The 17,748-nt window shown below is 36.5% G+C and overlaps 1 protein-coding gene across 5 annotated transcripts in view; it reads left to right on the top strand.

Annotated features, from left to right (window-relative positions):
* The window catches only part of LOC144972504 (high-affinity choline transporter 1-like), a 24,379-nt gene extending 6,631 nt beyond the window's left edge, over positions 1 to 17,748 (top strand). For 3 of the 5 annotated variants that reach the window (XM_078913791.1, XM_078913792.1, XM_078913793.1), the window contains 10 exons: positions 780 to 1,041; positions 1,320 to 1,427; positions 2,685 to 2,840; positions 4,613 to 4,761; positions 7,463 to 7,615; positions 8,255 to 8,384; positions 10,394 to 10,620; positions 11,412 to 11,689; positions 12,418 to 12,565; positions 13,898 to 17,232. In XM_078913791.1, coding sequence (XP_078769917.1) covers positions 867 to 1,041; positions 1,320 to 1,427; positions 2,685 to 2,840; positions 4,613 to 4,761; positions 7,463 to 7,615; positions 8,255 to 8,384; positions 10,394 to 10,620; positions 11,412 to 11,689; positions 12,418 to 12,565; positions 13,898 to 14,035 — 1,662 coding nt within the window. In that variant the 5' untranslated portion in view covers positions 780 to 866 and the 3' untranslated portion in view covers positions 14,036 to 17,232. Of the gene's footprint in view, positions 1 to 779; positions 1,042 to 1,319; positions 1,428 to 2,684; positions 2,841 to 4,612; positions 4,762 to 7,462; positions 7,616 to 8,254; positions 8,385 to 10,393; positions 10,621 to 11,411; positions 11,690 to 12,417; positions 12,566 to 13,897 lie in introns of all 5 variants that reach the window. The other 2 variants (XM_078913790.1, XM_078913794.1) reach the window with 2 other exon arrangements.

Raw genomic sequence — 17,748 nt, 5'->3', positions numbered from 1 at the left:
TAAATATCCATTACCTTTTTACTGAAAAGTTTTCTTTCATATATTGATCAAATAAAACGACTCCTACCTTGGCAAACATCACTTCCACCGAGACTTCTTTGAGACAGTTTGGATATGAGATTTGGCAAAGAAATCACGAATTTAAGATTTTTTTTGTGGGGCAAATTGGAAGTCATTTTAATGGATCGATGTTTAGATATAGATAGTTCGAAGATGACGTTACTCAGGCTTTTGTTATTGTTTTTGCCATCCGCGTTTGTGAATTGTTCTCACTAAACTGTATTAACCAGACTATAAAAGATCATGGTTACACAGAGTTTGTGTGTTGGTCCGTTATACTTCCGGATGGCAATGTTGTGAACTCCTTGGCCAAACGCATTCTATCTATATGAAGTCAAGGCTCTCAGACCCACATTTTGATGAATAAAGAGATAAAGATTTTTCAGAAGAAGACAGAGACAGACCAGATATCACGATTCCGTAATGTTATTTCTTCTAGGACTTTTAATTTTCATGCTTTCCTTTTCATTGTTAACGTAAGCGTGTGCAGTGTGCTCCGACTTTTTTTTCTTGCCAAAATGTAGAAAACTGTTTTCTTAAATATGGCAGATCATTATCTGAGTGTTTTGTACTTTTGTGAATGCCTAATCATTTATATCATGTGATATGCCTAAATAATGTGATATTGATATCACCAAATACTCTTAGTTCATCAAATCAACGTATTGATGATGTATTTTATACAAAACAATGTCTTTTTTTTTCTCACGGTCATAAAGACGCCATCATCTATCAACAGCATCTAGATCTTCATATTATCGTCGTCGTCGTCGTCGTTTCTGTTATCTTGATCACCATCATTAACCATGGCTGTGGATATTGGAGGCCTCATCGCCATTATCGTTTTTTACATTGTCATCCTGGCCATCGGAATATGGGCAGCGAGGAAAACCGGGTTCAGGGCCAAGAACTTGAAAATTGATGACAGCATGCTTGCCAACCGTTCTCTTGGTTATGTAGTTGGAGTGTTCACAATTACAGGTAAACTGGAGGAACCCGCCACTAATTTACACATAATATACATTAATGATAGGCCTAAGCATATTTCACCGACATTATTGCAAGTTTAATTAACGCCCCCCCCCCCCCCTCTCATTTTGAACCTTTCATAATATGCTCATCTTATTTACCCCTGCCCCCTCCCCCCCCCCCCCCCCCGCCTCGTCATTGACTAAATTCCAGTTTCATTTAGTTACTACTATCTGGCGTTTGGCTTGCCAGGTATAAGTTTGACTTTTAATCACCTTTCTAATTTCCAGCCACATGGGTCGGGGGAGGTTACATCAACGGTAGTGCTGAAGCAGTAGCTCAGTTTGGACTTGTCTGGTGCCAGGCACCCTTGGGATTTGGCATCAGCCTGCTCATTGGTAAATATGCTTTGAATAGATAGAGAAAATGAAGTTGGCGTCACTGTTGTTTGGGTTTGTTTAAAATTTATTTAATTATTTTAAAATTTTTTTTTCTTGTAATTGTTTGTAGTACGCCATAAGTTTTCACGAAATTAACACAATCAGACTATAATCCTTTAAGCTTACACATTGTTTGTGTGTCGGTACTATTCATTTGGCGGGCAGAGCAGGTATTGTACCTAAACGCATATAATCAATACATTCTTGTTACCAGGGTGGATAATACTACACTGATTTTCCCTTTTATTTTGGCCACAACACTTCTATTCCAATTATTGATGGAATGAATACAATAAGCATCAAGTTGTCAAAAAGTTTGTAAAACCTACGACTTCATTGAAAGTCATATTTGGTCGATATTTGAAGTAATGTGGACATTACCTCAATGGTGACACGTGTCATTCACTGACGAGTCCAGATTTTGCCTACAGGTCACGACGGCCGCAATTTGGTCTATCGAAAACCCGGAGAACGTTTTGCTGATTACTGTGTTCTTGCAAGAGATAGGATGCGAGGAGGCAGCATTATGGTGTTGGGAGGTATTTCGTACTATGCCAGGGCAGCTTGTAATAACTCAGGAACAGTTACCGGTCAGCGATGCCTCAATGAGATTATAATTTCTCGTGTGGAACCATATATCAACACCCATGGTCCGGACATGATATTCCAACAGTACAACGCCCGTCCAGATGTCGCTAGAAATGTTGTGGAGTATTTACGCCAACAAGGAATCGGTGTACTGTGTACTATCATGACCTGCCCTTTTACCAGACCTATCACCAATAGAGCACGTTTGGGACGAGCTGGAGAGCAGGCTACGTATGCAAGACAACCAACCACGTGGCCGTCAACAGTTGGCTGATGCATTGGTGGAAGAGTGGAACAACATCACCCAGAGGCAAATACAGTACATGATATCATCCATGCGCTGACGATGTCAAGCTGTGATGAATGCCAACGGTGGGCATACGGCTATTGAAACAGAAACATTTGGTGAATGACCGTTATCACGTGCATGTGGCAACACGTCAATCATAATAGATATGAAAAAATAATTCACCTATCGTTTACCAATAAGACAAGACCTCTAAGTGGAAAGTTTCATTCATCTCCTATAGTGGAAGTTACGAATTTTTACACTTAGCTTTGATACACAGTTTCTTTTCTTTTTTTTTAAATTTTTTTAACCAATTTATTCGTTTGTCTCTTTTCTAGGCGGTGTATTCTTTGCAGACAAGATGAGAAACTCGGGGTTCACGACGATGCTGGATCCATTCCACTGGAAGTTTGGCAGCCTGATGAACTGTCTTCTTTACATTCCAGCAGTAACCGGGGATATCTTCTGGACTGGGGCGATTTTAGGTGCTCTTGGTAAGTTTGGAAAGGGGGGGGGGATAATCCTGATAGATGACTGGTAGAGTGTTAACCTCACAAGTAAAAATACGTCCCGCATGCTTTCAAGACTTTTCCTGACCCCCCCCCCCCCCCCCCCCTGGCCACCCAGTAGTGATAAAGTAGCTGGATGTATTTTATCTGACGAGAAGTACTTTGCTACTGACAAGCGTCGTGTTCATGATACCAAAATAAAATCCATAGCAGTAATATATATATATTACGATACGGTATTGTTCGTTTTTGTGGGGTTTTCGGGTGTGTTTTTTTTTTTCCTTCAAATTTGTTTTGATTTTTTAAAATGATGTTTTGCCTTCTTGTTAATTTGCTTTTAGCTGTTTTCTCTTTCATCTACCTTTTTGACAAAATAGAATTTCCTGAGTTGATACTATAAACTTAGTTATTCATTTGATTTATTTTTTAAAATATTGCCTTTATATTTTTGGTAATAAAAGCCTTACCGTAGTCGTTCTAAAGTCCTGGGTCAAAATGTGAGCACTGTGGTTATAAAAAAAAAGATATTAACTTCATGGAAACGGCTCACATTGTTGTATATGTATTAATGGATTAAATAGTCCTTCATAGCCATTAGGCCCATGGAGCCGGATTTTATCCCGGTTTCTATAGCATGAAACATACAATAGCAACTGATTGCTATCCTTTTGATAGGACGCTGGTATATCGCAAAGTACTTTCCGCCAGATCAAACAGACCCAGTTACCCACTGCTGGGTAGACAGTGGGATCAGAAAAAAAGATCTCGACTGCACCTGGGACCGATCTCGGTCTCTTTGCGTGGGAATCGGGTGCTCTGCCAACTGAGCTATCGGGACCTCCATTAGTAGATTAAAGCAACTATTGATTTTAGCTTTCAATCGCAAAGGATCAATAATATACTTTGGCACGCTGAAATGAAAAAGTAATTACGGCTAATGTCAGTCATAGGTCGACTTCTGGTAAAACAAATTAATCCATGTTGCGACTTTGTAGTCTAATGATATGACACTCGCCTTGTGATCTGTTGATCTTTGGTTCGAGTCACGCCGCGGTGCAAAGTTGAGTCTTTGAAAAACGCTTTTTACTTATATTTTTATCACCTTTCTTCTTGCTTTGTCTGGCACCTTTCATTCACACTTGTTTAGTTCTTTATCTTACATCGGTGCCTGCTCCTTAATTTATTTAGTTGATATTTAAAAAAAATTAAAATGGAACAACTCGAATGTCTTCGTCCTCGTCCTCTCGTGGTCAAGGTACGTGTTGTTTGATGCAAGCGAGGGTTCACAGCGTAAAACGCGTATCCATGTGAAGAAAATAAGTATTAAAATTGTGCCAACCATCGGGAGCCTCTGTGGTGAAATGAAAATGGTAGCACGCCTGACCGGTAATCAGAAAGTCTGAGGTTCGATCCCCAGTCGATATCGACTGATTTTTTTGGGATGGTTTTTTTTTTTCTTGTGTTTTTCTTTCTTGCTTTGGGTGGCACCTTTCATACATACTTGTTAAGTTCTTCACCTTACTCAGGTGTAAAATAAGTACATGGCTATTAATAGCTTTTTGTTGAATTAATGGATAGTGCTCATCACGTTTTTTGGAACCAAGTCAATATGTCAGTAATCATAATGAACACTGGGGTAAATCTGCTGTGTATCTTTTGTGTTCCCACAAATAATTTTAAATTTGTTTTGGGCCTGAAAATGTTTACTTCTTTCTTATATGACAATTAAGATGACTTCCAATCATTTCTTTTCTCAGGTGCCACATTGAAGGTGATATTGGACATAAATCTGGAGACCGCCATCATCATATCCGCTGCCATCTCCGTCATGTATACTCTCATCGGAGGTCTCTACTCCGTCGCCTACACAGATGTCATCCAGCTAATTTTTATCTTCATTGGTTTGGTGAGCATTTGGATTAGGAACTTTAGAGTAACGTCACATCTTTCCTATCTCTCAATTCTAAATTGCAATTCTAACAATTTTATTTTTCAAAATAAAAATTGAATTATTTCCCTTTGAATGTTGATTTTTAAAAAGTTCAAGCAAAACTGTGATTATCTACTAATTAAAAATCATTAAAAAAACCCAAAAAAAACCCCAATTCGCCTAAGTTTTTTGTTTGTTTTGTTTACATGTCTCTGCGCCAAGTTGGTTCCAATCCATAGATGTGACTAGATGGCCAACAAAGATTATTATTATTATTATTATTATTATTATTATTATTATTATTATTATTATTATTATTATTATTATTATTATTGCTATTGTTATTATTATTATTATTATTATAATAATAATAATTATTATTATTGCTATTGTTATTATTATTAGTATTATTAAATTTGTTATCATACAGTGACTTTTAAAAACAAAAATAGTTATTTTTAAAGTTATACATTATACAAAGCTTACTCTGAAAATAAGACTTGAATTGTTGCCCTTTGAATATGACTTATAATGAAAATCGTAAAGGAAACATGTGTTTATCTTCTAATTAAATCTTAATTTGACATGCTTTTAAAAAATAACAATACATATTTTGAAAGTCAGATACTAGACCTCTTTATAAAACTCAATCTCCCCAATAAAGTCTTTTATCATAGCTCAAATGTCATATGTTAAGCATAAAATTGAATTTTAAAGGTCCACCATGCCATCAAAGTAACGTCTTGAGACTTTTGATCACAAATTATAAAAAGATTTATAGTTTTAGTATAATCAAGGAATTTACCCAATGGAAACCGTACGGTGCTCTTATCGGCTAACCAACCAGCGGCCTCGATGAGAAAAATATCCGCCATTGAGACATGGGCTGGGAATCGCGTTACTATATGTAGTAAACAAGCGCTGATCGGCCGTTCATGAAATTTAAGAAAATAACTTCCTGCTCGCTCGTTTAACTCAAAATTATTCAAAACGATGTCTCTAAAATGATATAAATGTGACTTCTTGAGGTTTTCTTCGTAGTCAAAACCACACAACATTCTATTAATGATTACGTCCTAGGCAAAAAGGAATATTGACAGGCCGACCGAGAGTTGAACTCGTCAGACGACAAACATCAATGCTAAGTTTAGAGAGAGTCAAGCTCTTGTTTGTCTTGTCCTGTTCTATATAGAGAAAAGGATAAATAGTATAGCCCCGTGTGTGAGTGGTTTTGTGTCATAGTTATGTTTTTAAATTGTTTCTGTTGTTTATGTGTGTAGTGATGACTCTCTCACACTCACTGCATCATCATAGCAAAGAGACGCCAACTTTAAATTTGGCTCACAGGAATTTCAGACACCACTCGTAGGAATTTCAATGCCGAAAGAGGAATTCTCGCACACAAGAAAAAGGAATTGGAATGGTATTTGGCATACATATTGTATAGTATCTAGTTCTAAATAGATAACTGATTAGAATTATATAATGATATATAAACACAATGCCAAATACAATTCTGAAGTTTCCTTATTTCAAAAGAATTAAAGCTCCAAAACCTAATGGTAGTGATTGTACTGGTGGTAGTGAGGTTGATGTGGTGTTGGTGATTGTAGTAGTAGTGGTGTTGATGATGATGTGGTGGTGGTGGTTGTAGTTGTAGCTGTAATGTTGATGATATGGTGGTGGTGGTGGTTGCAGTAGTAGTGGTCGTGATGACGATGTGGTTGTGGTGGTTGTAGTATGTAGTGGTAATGGTAATGATATGGTGGTGGTGGTGGTGGTAGTAGTAGTAGTAGTAGTAGTAGTAGTAGTAGTAGTAGTAGTAGTAGTAGTAGTAGTAGTAATAGTAATAATAATAATGATGATGCTATGGTGGTGGTGGTGGTTGCAGTAGTAGTGATATGATGATGATATGCTGGTGGTGGTATAGTTGTAGTGGTAGTGATAATGATGTGGTGCTGGTGGTTGTAGTAGTAGTGGTAGTGATGATATTGTGGTGGTGGTTGTAGTAGTAGAGGTAGTGATGATGATGTGGTGGTAGTTGTTGTAATAGTGGTGGTATTGATGGTGTAGTAGTTGTGGTAGTGATGATGATGGAGTGGTGGTGGTTGTAGTAGTGATGATGATGTAGTTGTGGTGTACCCTAGTGGTAGTGATAATTATATAGTGGTGGTGGTTGTAGTAGTTGTGGTAGTGATGAAGTGGTAATGGTGGTTGTAGTAGTAGTGACAGTGATGATGTGGTGGTTGGAAAACACATTATAGGTTATTATAATACACGATTACACACATTCTCTAACTTCATTTTTTGACAGCTTTATTGAAGCATAAATATACGCAACAGTTCTGAACCAATTTAGTGTGGCTTTTGATATTGTTTGTTGTTTTTCTTGTGTCGTTATGTTGACATAGAGACCGAATGAATGGTAATGATCTACATTCCCAGCCCATGATATAATAGCGCTCAATGCTTTCATTGGTGGACACTTTTTAGGCTCAGTACGTATTCTCATTCGTTTAATTCCATGAGAATAATAGCCTTTCGTTTTATAAAGTACGTATAGAAAGTTCTTGCTCATGGACTGTTGTCCTTTGGATATGACGATAATGACACTCAAAATTAAAGTCCATTAGGTCTGTATAACTACACCTGACCTCCTAATTTTTCTTTGATCAAGTGGTTGTGTGTACCCTTCTCCATGACACACGAGGCAACAATGGACATCACGAAGGACAGCGATGACCGATGGGTAGGCAAACTGACTCCTATGGATGTTGGCCTTTACATGGACTATGCTCTGCTTCTCATTTTTGGGGGAATTCCCTGGCAGGTAAAATCTCTCTCTCTCTCTCTCTCTCTCTCTCTCTCTCTCTCTCTCTCTCTCTCTCTCTCTCTCTCTCTCTCTCTCTCTCTCTATATATATATATATATATATATATATATATATATATATGTAGTAGAATTTGTTGTAGTTGACTGTATGAAATTATTCAGTGGTTTTAAAGTTGATTAATATGTGTTTCCGTCTATGAGGACAGCTGTTGCATATTTCTTTTTTTAGTGTTGAGTCTGACCTCAAGAGGATGTTTAATGATAGTGTATTTTTCTTCCAGTAGTAGTAGTAGTAGTAGTAGTAGTAGTAGTAGTAGTAGTAGTAGTAGTAGTAGCCTAGTAGTAGCCTAGTAGTAGTAGTAGTAGTAGTAGTAGTTAGTAGTAGTAGTAGTAGTAGTAGTAGTAGTAGTAGTAGAAGCAGTAGTAGTAGTAGAAAAGGTAGTAGTAGCAGCATCGTGAGTAGGAGGGAGAAGAAGAAGAAGAAGAAGAAGAAGAAGAAGAAGAAGAAGAAGAAGAAGAAGAAGAAGAAGAACAAGAAGATGGTGATGATGATGGTGTGGTGCTGAAGAGGAAGATGAAAAAGAAGGGCACGAGTCGCAGCTGTAGAATAAAACTCATTTATTTATTTCTATGTCAGGTATACTGGCAAAGAGCTTTGGCCGCCAAGACCGTGCGAGTGGCTCAGGTATTGAGTGTCGTTGGTGCCTTTGGTTGTGTGTTCATGGCTGTACCTGCTGTATTGATGGGGGCTGTGGCAAAATCTACTAGTAAGACTTTATTTATGTAGATGTATGCCGTACTATGGCAAAACACGTTATTTTTTTGGAAACAAAACTTTTCACTTCAAACATCGATCAATCAAAATGACCACCAACTTGTCAAAAAGTCTCAAACTTAAGAAAACTCATTGAACCTTTGACTAGTCTAAGCTTTGAGTCAAGTTTAGGATCATTAGAAGTAAACGTTTTTTGATGAAAAGGAAACCACATTTGTTAAGAGTCCGGTACGTTTGCAATAATATCAGCAACAATTATTCTTCTTCTTCTTCTAGGTTCCATGCCTGGTCCAGGCTTCGGATACTGCATGAATTATCTCTCTCCATTCCTCCCTGTCTCTTGCTTTTTCAAACAGCTCTTGGATTGTTAGGTTGGTGAAGCCCTTCAGTTGGTCTATGAGTGTTTTTCTTTGTCTCCCCCGGGCGCGTTTACCAGGTATTTTTCCACAACTTGCCAGGTATTCCTTCTTATCTTTCCTTACTATGTGTCCGAAAAAGGATAGTTGTCGATCCACTATTAAGGGCATTAGTTTCCTTTGTTGGTATGTTTGTTTTAGCACTTCTTCGTTCGTTTTGTGTGCAGTATACGATATTCTCTGCATCCTTCTCAAGCACCACATTTCAAAAGCTTCAATGTTCTTTTGTGTTTCTGCATTTGTAGTCCAGCTTTCGCATCCGTATAACAAGATTGGCCACACGTAGCACTTCAAGACTCGGAATCTAATCCCGAACGACATCTGTTTGTTTTTCAAAATGTTTCCCAGGTCCATGAAGGCCTGTTTGGCTTGAGTTATTCTTGCTCGTATGTCTCGGTTACATCTTCCATCTGTTGTCACTATTGAACCTAGGTACTTAAAACTTTCTACGCAACAATTATAACTAACCATTAATTCATATTTGAGTCAAATGGGGTAATCTGTGTTTTATCCAAGTGCACAAGACGGGATCAAAGTAATGCAATAATTGTTACCCATCCGATCAATGACTATGTTCAATATTGCTTGACTTTGTTACATAACCAAACACTGGCCGCTTTGTCACCAACGTTACTCAGATAATATTAGATATTTAAACATACTCAAATTGTGTTTATATCTATACTGAGGCCTAATCTTGGTTTCTTTGCGGCTTTGTGTTCAACCAGATAACATTCGTCTTGTAACCTGTAGGTCTTGAGTTCGGAGTAAATTGAGCCTCTAGAAAAGGCCATTCACATTTAAGTGGAAAAGAAGTACCTACAACAGCGTTGTATTTACTGGCAGAAACGATGAAATAGATTGCATAATAATGCCTTTTCCTAGATGGTCATCGTTGTTCTTCATTTGATCCCCTTGTAAAAGTGAAAAAAAGGAATTGGAACTGTTTTTGAAAAAGTGTCTCCGAAGAATTTTATGAAAATTTTGACCTAACAAAATTAGAAATGAAAATCTGAGAGAAAAGACACATACAATGAGCATAGCTACAACTATCTTGAGACGAAGATGGAGATGGCAAGATATGTTACCAGAATGGAGGCAACTGCTTTGCCCAGAACTGCACTCCGCTGGACGGCTGATTGCAAAAGATAAAGAGGCAGACCCAACGAAACCTGGAGAAGATCCATGAATAAAGTTCTAATGGCCTAACCTGGAATAACATCGGGGTCCATGCAGCCTACAGACATAAATGGAAGTCCTTGGTACTGCCTTATGCGCCCCATGACTCGTTGAAAATTAAGTGTAAAGGTGATTATTAAACTGTAAGAGGACACGAATTTTACTCCTGCCTATCCGGGTTTAACGTGAAGTATTATCGTTGTAATTTTTTAAATTATTGGCTGAATAATGGTTTTGAGCCCCAAACGTTCTGCATTTGATATTTTTATTTTTTTTTCTGGCGAAAATTTATAAGTAGATTTATACTGTAAAATGGCTCACGTTACTGTGTTGTTTTTTAAAAGTTATTTATGTATGTTTTTGAAATTCCTTGATCAAAACCACGATACGACTTGCTTTTCCTCAGACTGGACCCAGACAGACTATGGTAAGCCAGCGATTACCAGCGATGACAGCACCCTTACTCTTCCTCTAGTGATGAAACACCTTTGTCCCACCGCTGTTTCCTTCGTCGGGCTTGGAGCCGTCTCAGCCGCTGTCATGTCTTCCACTGATTCCTCCATCTTGTCTTCTTCCTCCATGTTTTCTAGAAATGTCTTCTGCGTCATCTACGCCCTGTTCAAGGGAAACAAAGTGAGTACAGTACCAATTATGTGATTCAAAGTCTTAAATCGAAAAGTTGTTGGCATGATTCAGAAGCTGCAAAGTAAAGCTAAAGGTGAAAAAATATGAGACTTGGATAAAGCTTGTCTTTTTTTAAAGAGACTGACTGTAGTTTCTTTCAGTACGAAAACTGAAATTCATTTTAAAAATTCTGTGAAGATTTTAATTTCTTCTCATTTTCCCACCATCAACGCCGCATGATGCAATTATTGTTTGAATGAAAGTCTAAGTCGTGAAAAATTAACTCGTTTATTCAACAAAATTAGTTTTTAAGTGGCAAATAATTAAATAAGACTCAATTATTTGGTTTACCTGGGCATCTGTTGGAATCATTTGCACAGGTATAGGAGTCAACACTTACGCCTCTTTCGTTGGGAAATTACTTTTCTTTTGTCATTTTTCCCCTTTTTTGTTTGTTTTGTTTTCATTTTTTCTTGGTCTGAAAACCCACCAGCATTGTTATGGTAGTAATAATATTACATAGTCACAGTTTGTATGGCTCTCTCTTGGCCGGGATTCCATGTCAGATTAGAACTTTGAGAAGTGGTCCAAGACGAAACTCCTAACACACACAGACACACACACACACACACACACACACACACACATATATATATATATATATATATATATATATATATATATATATATATATATATATACATCTATTTATCTATCTATCTTTCCACATCGCATATCTTCTAAACGTGAGTAAAGAGAGATTATGATTTATTATATATCTCGTTATACCATCTTTTCAGCCCTCAGAAACGGTGCAAGTGTGGGTGATGAGAGCTGCACAGATAGTGATTGGCACACTGGCATGCATCCTGGCTATCGAAGTCAAGTCTGTTTACGATCTCTACGTCATGTGTAGTGACCTGGTCTATGTGCTCATTTTCCCTCAGCTAGTGTGTGTTTTCTACATCCGCCAGTCGAACAGTTACGGCTCGTTGGTCGGATTCATCCTCGGAGCATTCTTCCGTTTTATTGGTGGTGACTCGGAACTTCATATAGACGCCGTCATTGAATTTCCATGGTAGGTCAAATTACGTTAGATATTAAACGACCCACTGCGTCTTTCTCGTATTATGTAGAATTGAAACAGATGAAGCAAATTGAGTTTAATCAAAAAGATCAGAATTGACGAAATTTAAGCTTATTGCCTTGTTTTGAATGAAATTATCTGTTTTCAAAGAATGGCTCTTCTTCTTCATTATGTACCCCCCCCCCCCCCTTCCGTGCGCTTTTATGGAGGATCACTCTACATTTAGCATCCACGTGGAAACATGGGAAACAAACACAAACAGACAGCACTTTCATTTTCACTGACGTAAGTGGTCTGTAACACAAAAGGAAACGATTCCCTTTAATTTTTGGAGGCATCCTGATTCTGCAGCGTCGGTTGGCAGGTTGTTGCAGAGTTGGACTGTAGCTATTCTATCGCAAAGTACTTCCGTCAGATCAACCAGACTCAGACTGTAGCTATTCTATCGCAAAGTACTTCCGTCAGATCAACCAGACTCAGACTGTAGCTATTCTATCGCAAAGTACTTCCGTCAGGTCAACCAGACTCAGACTGTAGCTATTCTATCGCAAAGTACTTCCGTCAGATCAACCAGACTCCGCTACCAATCAGTGGGTGAACAGGGGTTTAAAAAAATATCGACTGCACATATGATAAAAACAGATTCAGTTGCTTGCACCAAGTGATCTATCAGAATTCCCATTGATTGTAATAACATGTATAAATATCTCAATTCTCAGGTACGCCAGTGGTGCTCAGCGTTTTCCATACCGCACACTGGCTATGCTTATATCCATGTTCAGCATCATCGGCGTTTCCTTCTTGACACATTGCATCTTTCACTCCAGTATTCTGCCCCTGAAGTATGACATTTACGGCTGTTTTCAGGTGTGTATCAGTTTATATATGTATTTTGTACGCGTAATCTGCCGGGAGAAAGCATTGCATCACACCATAATTGTCCCATTTTATTTTTATCCAAGCTTAAGATACCATGATTTGAATGCCTTACCATCAGGCAAAAATTGATTGAGTTCATTAACTTGTAAGAAAGAATATCTGATACATAATTATACAATAATTTCCTTCAATAAGCACTATTTTCTTTTTATGAAGTCTTTTCAAATTTAGACTCTTTTCATCTGGGATTCAACTTATCAATTTTTTTTCATCTTGTACAAAAGTCAAAGGGTTTTTGAGCGTGCTCAGTGATAACGATATCAAAACTCTGATCCCCATGTTGCCCTTTTCGTTACGGTACTTCACAAATAATGATGATGATAATAATAACAACAATAATAATAATAATAATGATAATAATGATAATAATAATAAATAATAATAATAATAATAATAATAATAATAATAATAATAATAATAATAACAATAATAATAATAATAATAATAATAATAATAATAATAATAATAATAATAATAATAATAATACGTTACTTATGTAGTGTTCAACTTCCACATAAGTGCTCAGCGTCGCTTTACAATATTAATTGTCATTCAAACATTAATTTATGGGCAATTTTGAGAATACATATAAAGAAACAAACAAACAACCTCACTCATATTCGAACACCAATATTCCTCACTAACATCAAATATTATAATAACAGTACAATTTCTTATTCGTATTATATTATCTGCTAACATTAATAACATATTCTAGCTAAAGACATTTAATTTATTGATAAATCTCAAAGAAATTTGAGAGAAAAAAGAGTTCAGATATAAAATGGAAATTGACAATTGACAAAAATTGACAACAAAGATGCTCCAGTCCTCTCATGTGTGAATTAGCACCGGTATATATATGAAGTGATGGATATAGGGTATTACTTTGTAATATCTTGGAACAAAATCAAGCAATACTGTAAGTGGCAGGATGGGATAAGTGGCAACCCTTTTAAAACTCTGTGTCCTTGAGTAAGACATTTCCATATCGACTGATTTGATTACGAAGACCTGGCTTTATGGAGTGACAAGTGTATTCTTGTACAAAAACAAATCCATTTTTTAAATTTCTGAAGTAATCTGGAAATTAGGCCACAAGCGATATTCGTCGGGAAAAAATAAAGCAATGTTAAACACAGAGAACATGTAACATATAAATGTTATGACAAATCTTCACATACAATGGATTAAGTAGAACTTTCAAATACGTTTATGTTAAATTGTGATATTTATTTCATTTGTGTTGTGTATTTTCAGTATCTCCATAAAAAGACAGACGGTCCATCAATCCCTGCAACAGAAGCGGAAACTAAAAAATCGGATCCATCATTGAATTCTCCCGACGATTACACAACAGAAAAGTTATCAGACGGGACCTATCAAACACAACTTTAACCTGCACATGCAAAGTGTTAACCTCAACCAGACACCAAATCTTAAGAGAGCAATGAAATAGCTCAAATTGCTCTCTCGGTGGAGGCTGCTGGTTTGCTGTCATAACCAGCTAAATTACGGGAAGTGCTTAACATTGTTTCGCTCTGAAGGGTTAATTTCTCTACTATAGAATACTATGAAATGCATTGGAAGACAAAACAAGGTAAAAAGAACGTTTTGGTATGTGGAGATCATCGTAGCTAGAGCGTCTGTCACCTGGATCACGAGAAGGGGAATACTTTTATTTCATTCTACCAGATTTTTAAACATGATTTTACGCGTAAAAGCGCAAGACAATAGTTGCTTTCCCCATCAAATTATGGGCATCTATGTTCTTTATCTTGCCATTAAGATGATACAATCCCCATATTTATATTATGACACGATAGAACTCAATGACAACAGACAGCAAGAGGTACGTTGCAAAATAATTATTATTTAATATACTAGCGTGAAAAGTACGATCCGGCAGCTCTTAACTCTGCAAAGATCAAGCAACTTGTGTGTTGTATTCAATTGTGTTCAATTCGAACAATCATCTTCACCTTCCATATAGCCGTGTGTCCATGTTCTGGAATGCGTTGAGTTGGGCCGGACACATTGAGTCTTTTGACGAAAGTGTGACAGCAAGCCAAATATTTTTTCTTTGTTGGAGATAATATTTTTAATATTGTAAAGTGTTTATGTTAAGTTATTAAATTGGTCCTTCAGAGTCACGAAACCCATTGAGGTCGGAAGTGATACACGGCCTTAAATGGACCGAAAACATTCTTAATATCTATTAAACAGGACGCTATTCTGTAGTAAAGAACATTATGCCAGAACGGTTTACACTCAAATATTAACAATGCAGTATATTTTGATATTTAAAACAAATGAAATACATTTCATTGTTAACATTTAAATGTGCAGTATCTTACTAGCAAGAAATGAAGTGAGTACGAATGTGCCAGAAGACAATAGAGAATAAACTATTCGCGATGGGGGCTCAAACCCGCGACCTTACAGGTACGAAACTCCGTCTGGCCGGGGAGAGTATGGCTCTACTGTGTGGGTGGAGTTGTCGTACCAGTAAAGCCTTAGAACTTAATTTTAGAACATATTATGCATCTACTTTTTGATGTGATTGACTTGTAGCCAGATGTATTGATTCAAGTTTTGTATTTTTATATTTTCTTATACCATTAAAACCTATACTTAGTTTGCTGTGATATGTGACCATTTGACTTCTTCAATCCAGTAACAAGTCGAAGTGATTCAGATGCGGAACAATATTTAGCAGTCAAAAATATAAAATAAAATGTTGGTTTATTTCGTATGTTTTACTGAGGACAATCGTAGTAGTGGTAGTAGTAGTAGTAGTGGTAGTGGTAGTGGTAGTGGTAGTGGTAGTAGTAGTAGTAGTAGTAGTAGTAGTAGTAGTAGTAGTAGTAGTAGTAGCAGTAGTAGTAGTTTGAGTAGCAGTAGTAGTAGTTGTAGTAGTAGTAGTAGTAGTAGTAGTAGTAGTAGTAGTAGTAGTAAGCCTCACAGTCTGAATGACGCTTGCTGAGAAGACAATAGACTGTCTCTCAAAGTGGCAATAATCACTTTCACTATAAAATCAACTTTTGACTCTTTGTTCACCTCCACATAATACCGTTTTGATAAGATAGGTCACATATAATGATATACTTTTTACTTGCACTAAATTGGTTTGACTGGGTGATCGCATATAATAATCTGCTTCAATTTAAGTGAATTAAAACCTTATAATCATTTGTCTTGAGCTTAGAATTACCTTAATATTATAAAAATCTAACGTGAATTATTCCAATGATCGCTGACGCTATTGTAATGTATAGAGTATGTATGTATCACAATATTTCTATCTTTAAAATATGTTTTAATTTTATCATGATTATGTCCTGATTTGAAAAGGGTAATATTTCAACATAATTTTAAAAGGCGTTCAAGACACAGTGCTAGACAGAACAGAAGCAAAACTACAAGAAAATACCATCCCAAATGGCACTGCATCACACACACCTTATCAGATTTCTTCCCCTGTACTTATAATCTACTTCACTTTTTTTTTAATTTTTATAATAAGGATTAAAATAATTAAAATTTTATGTAAGTATTGTTTTAATAAGAATACAATGAAGAAGTATGCGGTCTTGTCTGTTTGAGAAGGAGATTGATGGGATTATGGTCAGGGCTTTCTCCATCCCCATGTATAGTTCTATCCATGTCAATGTGACTTTTTGTTCTGGACCTTGATTAAGACGACTCTGGTTTGAATAAATCTGAGCTAATTGCCACAATAGCAAAATCCATTCAGGATAGTATTATAAAGATTTGAATCTCTTTTACCTTTTCTGGTTCAACGTACTTCATGTACACAGTTCTTGCTTGGACTTTCAATAAGGCGGGGGAACGTTGGCCGCTCCTGAGTTGTTGAATTCCACATTGATCCCCTGCCTTATTAACTCCCCTTTCCCCATGAGTGATATGTCCCGTCTTTGTTCTGGAAAGAGACCATAAATTAGTTTCGAGTGACCCCTGCATGAAGTCTTTTACTGATAGGAAAACAATCAAGTAAACCGATCCTTTTTTTTATAAACCAGCAATCTATTTTATAGTACGTCTTTGGCTTTTTAAAAAGAAAATAGTTTTTTATCGAAGCCTTCCCAATGTAATATCTTTGAGCAGAGGGTTTTTTATACTTTTGCGTGGTTTTAGATGAGCTACAAGGAGTTTATGCTTCTTCTGCTACTTCTATATCTCTTTCTTGCTCTTTCTCTCATCGTCTTGATTTTTATTGTTATCTTCTGTCTACATCTTTGGACAATTCATCACCTTCCCATCGGCAGGCATTGAAATGACCTAAAGGTGTGCAAACGCCATAAAACCCTTAATTTAACAAAGAATCTAAATCTAAACATCCTTTTGTGATGTACATCATCTTTTTTGTCTTCAGAGCTGAAAATAATTTTAAAATGTTGCTAGTGCGATAAATGTTATATAACTAAACTGAATACGCATTTTATTATTAACTCAATAGCTTTTTAACGTTTAAACTCACAAATACATAATCGTTTTTCCATGTTCATTAATTTATGTCATCATTCCATACCTTTCATAATAAAATATTGTAAATAAAATGTTATCAATATGAATGCGTTATCTTCCCCGACGGGGATAATTTGATGAATGGAGAGATCATAAATTTAGACCAGTGCCCCAAGAATTCGTGTCTAGTTATATAAACTTTGTCTTGCCTTTTTCTCTTATATTATGTTTGTTAGCGTAACTAATTAATTATTTTGACTATATTATTGTCTTTCGTTTTACTAGCACTTTAAAATGATATAAAAGTGTCGCAATCACAACAGAATATATAAAACAGTGTTTCTAACGGTGGTTGTGAGCTGATCTCCCTCCCCTCTCCTTCCAACTAAGAAAAGACACACCAACAGTTTCACTCATAGAATAACACACACCCTCCCACATATACGCATCGATACATATTCGTACACACACAAAGACATCTTCCCCTACACACACCCACATACATACACACGTAAATGATGTATTTGCGATTTTTGTTTTTTTTAGCATTGTGCGAAGTTTATCTTTAAAAAAATAAATGTGAACATCTAGTGCATGTCTATGGATTTGCCATGCTAACTTCA

The sequence above is a fragment of the Berghia stephanieae genome, chromosome 5, assembly GCF_034508935.2.
Source record: "Berghia stephanieae isolate SIO BIC M18660-M18661 chromosome 5, UCSD_Bste_1.3, whole genome shotgun sequence".
Classification (NCBI taxonomy): Eukaryota; Metazoa; Mollusca; class Gastropoda; order Nudibranchia; family Aeolidiidae; genus Berghia; species Berghia stephanieae.
Note: the sequence above shows the minus strand (reverse complement) of the source record. Positions and strands in the feature narration are given on the sequence as shown.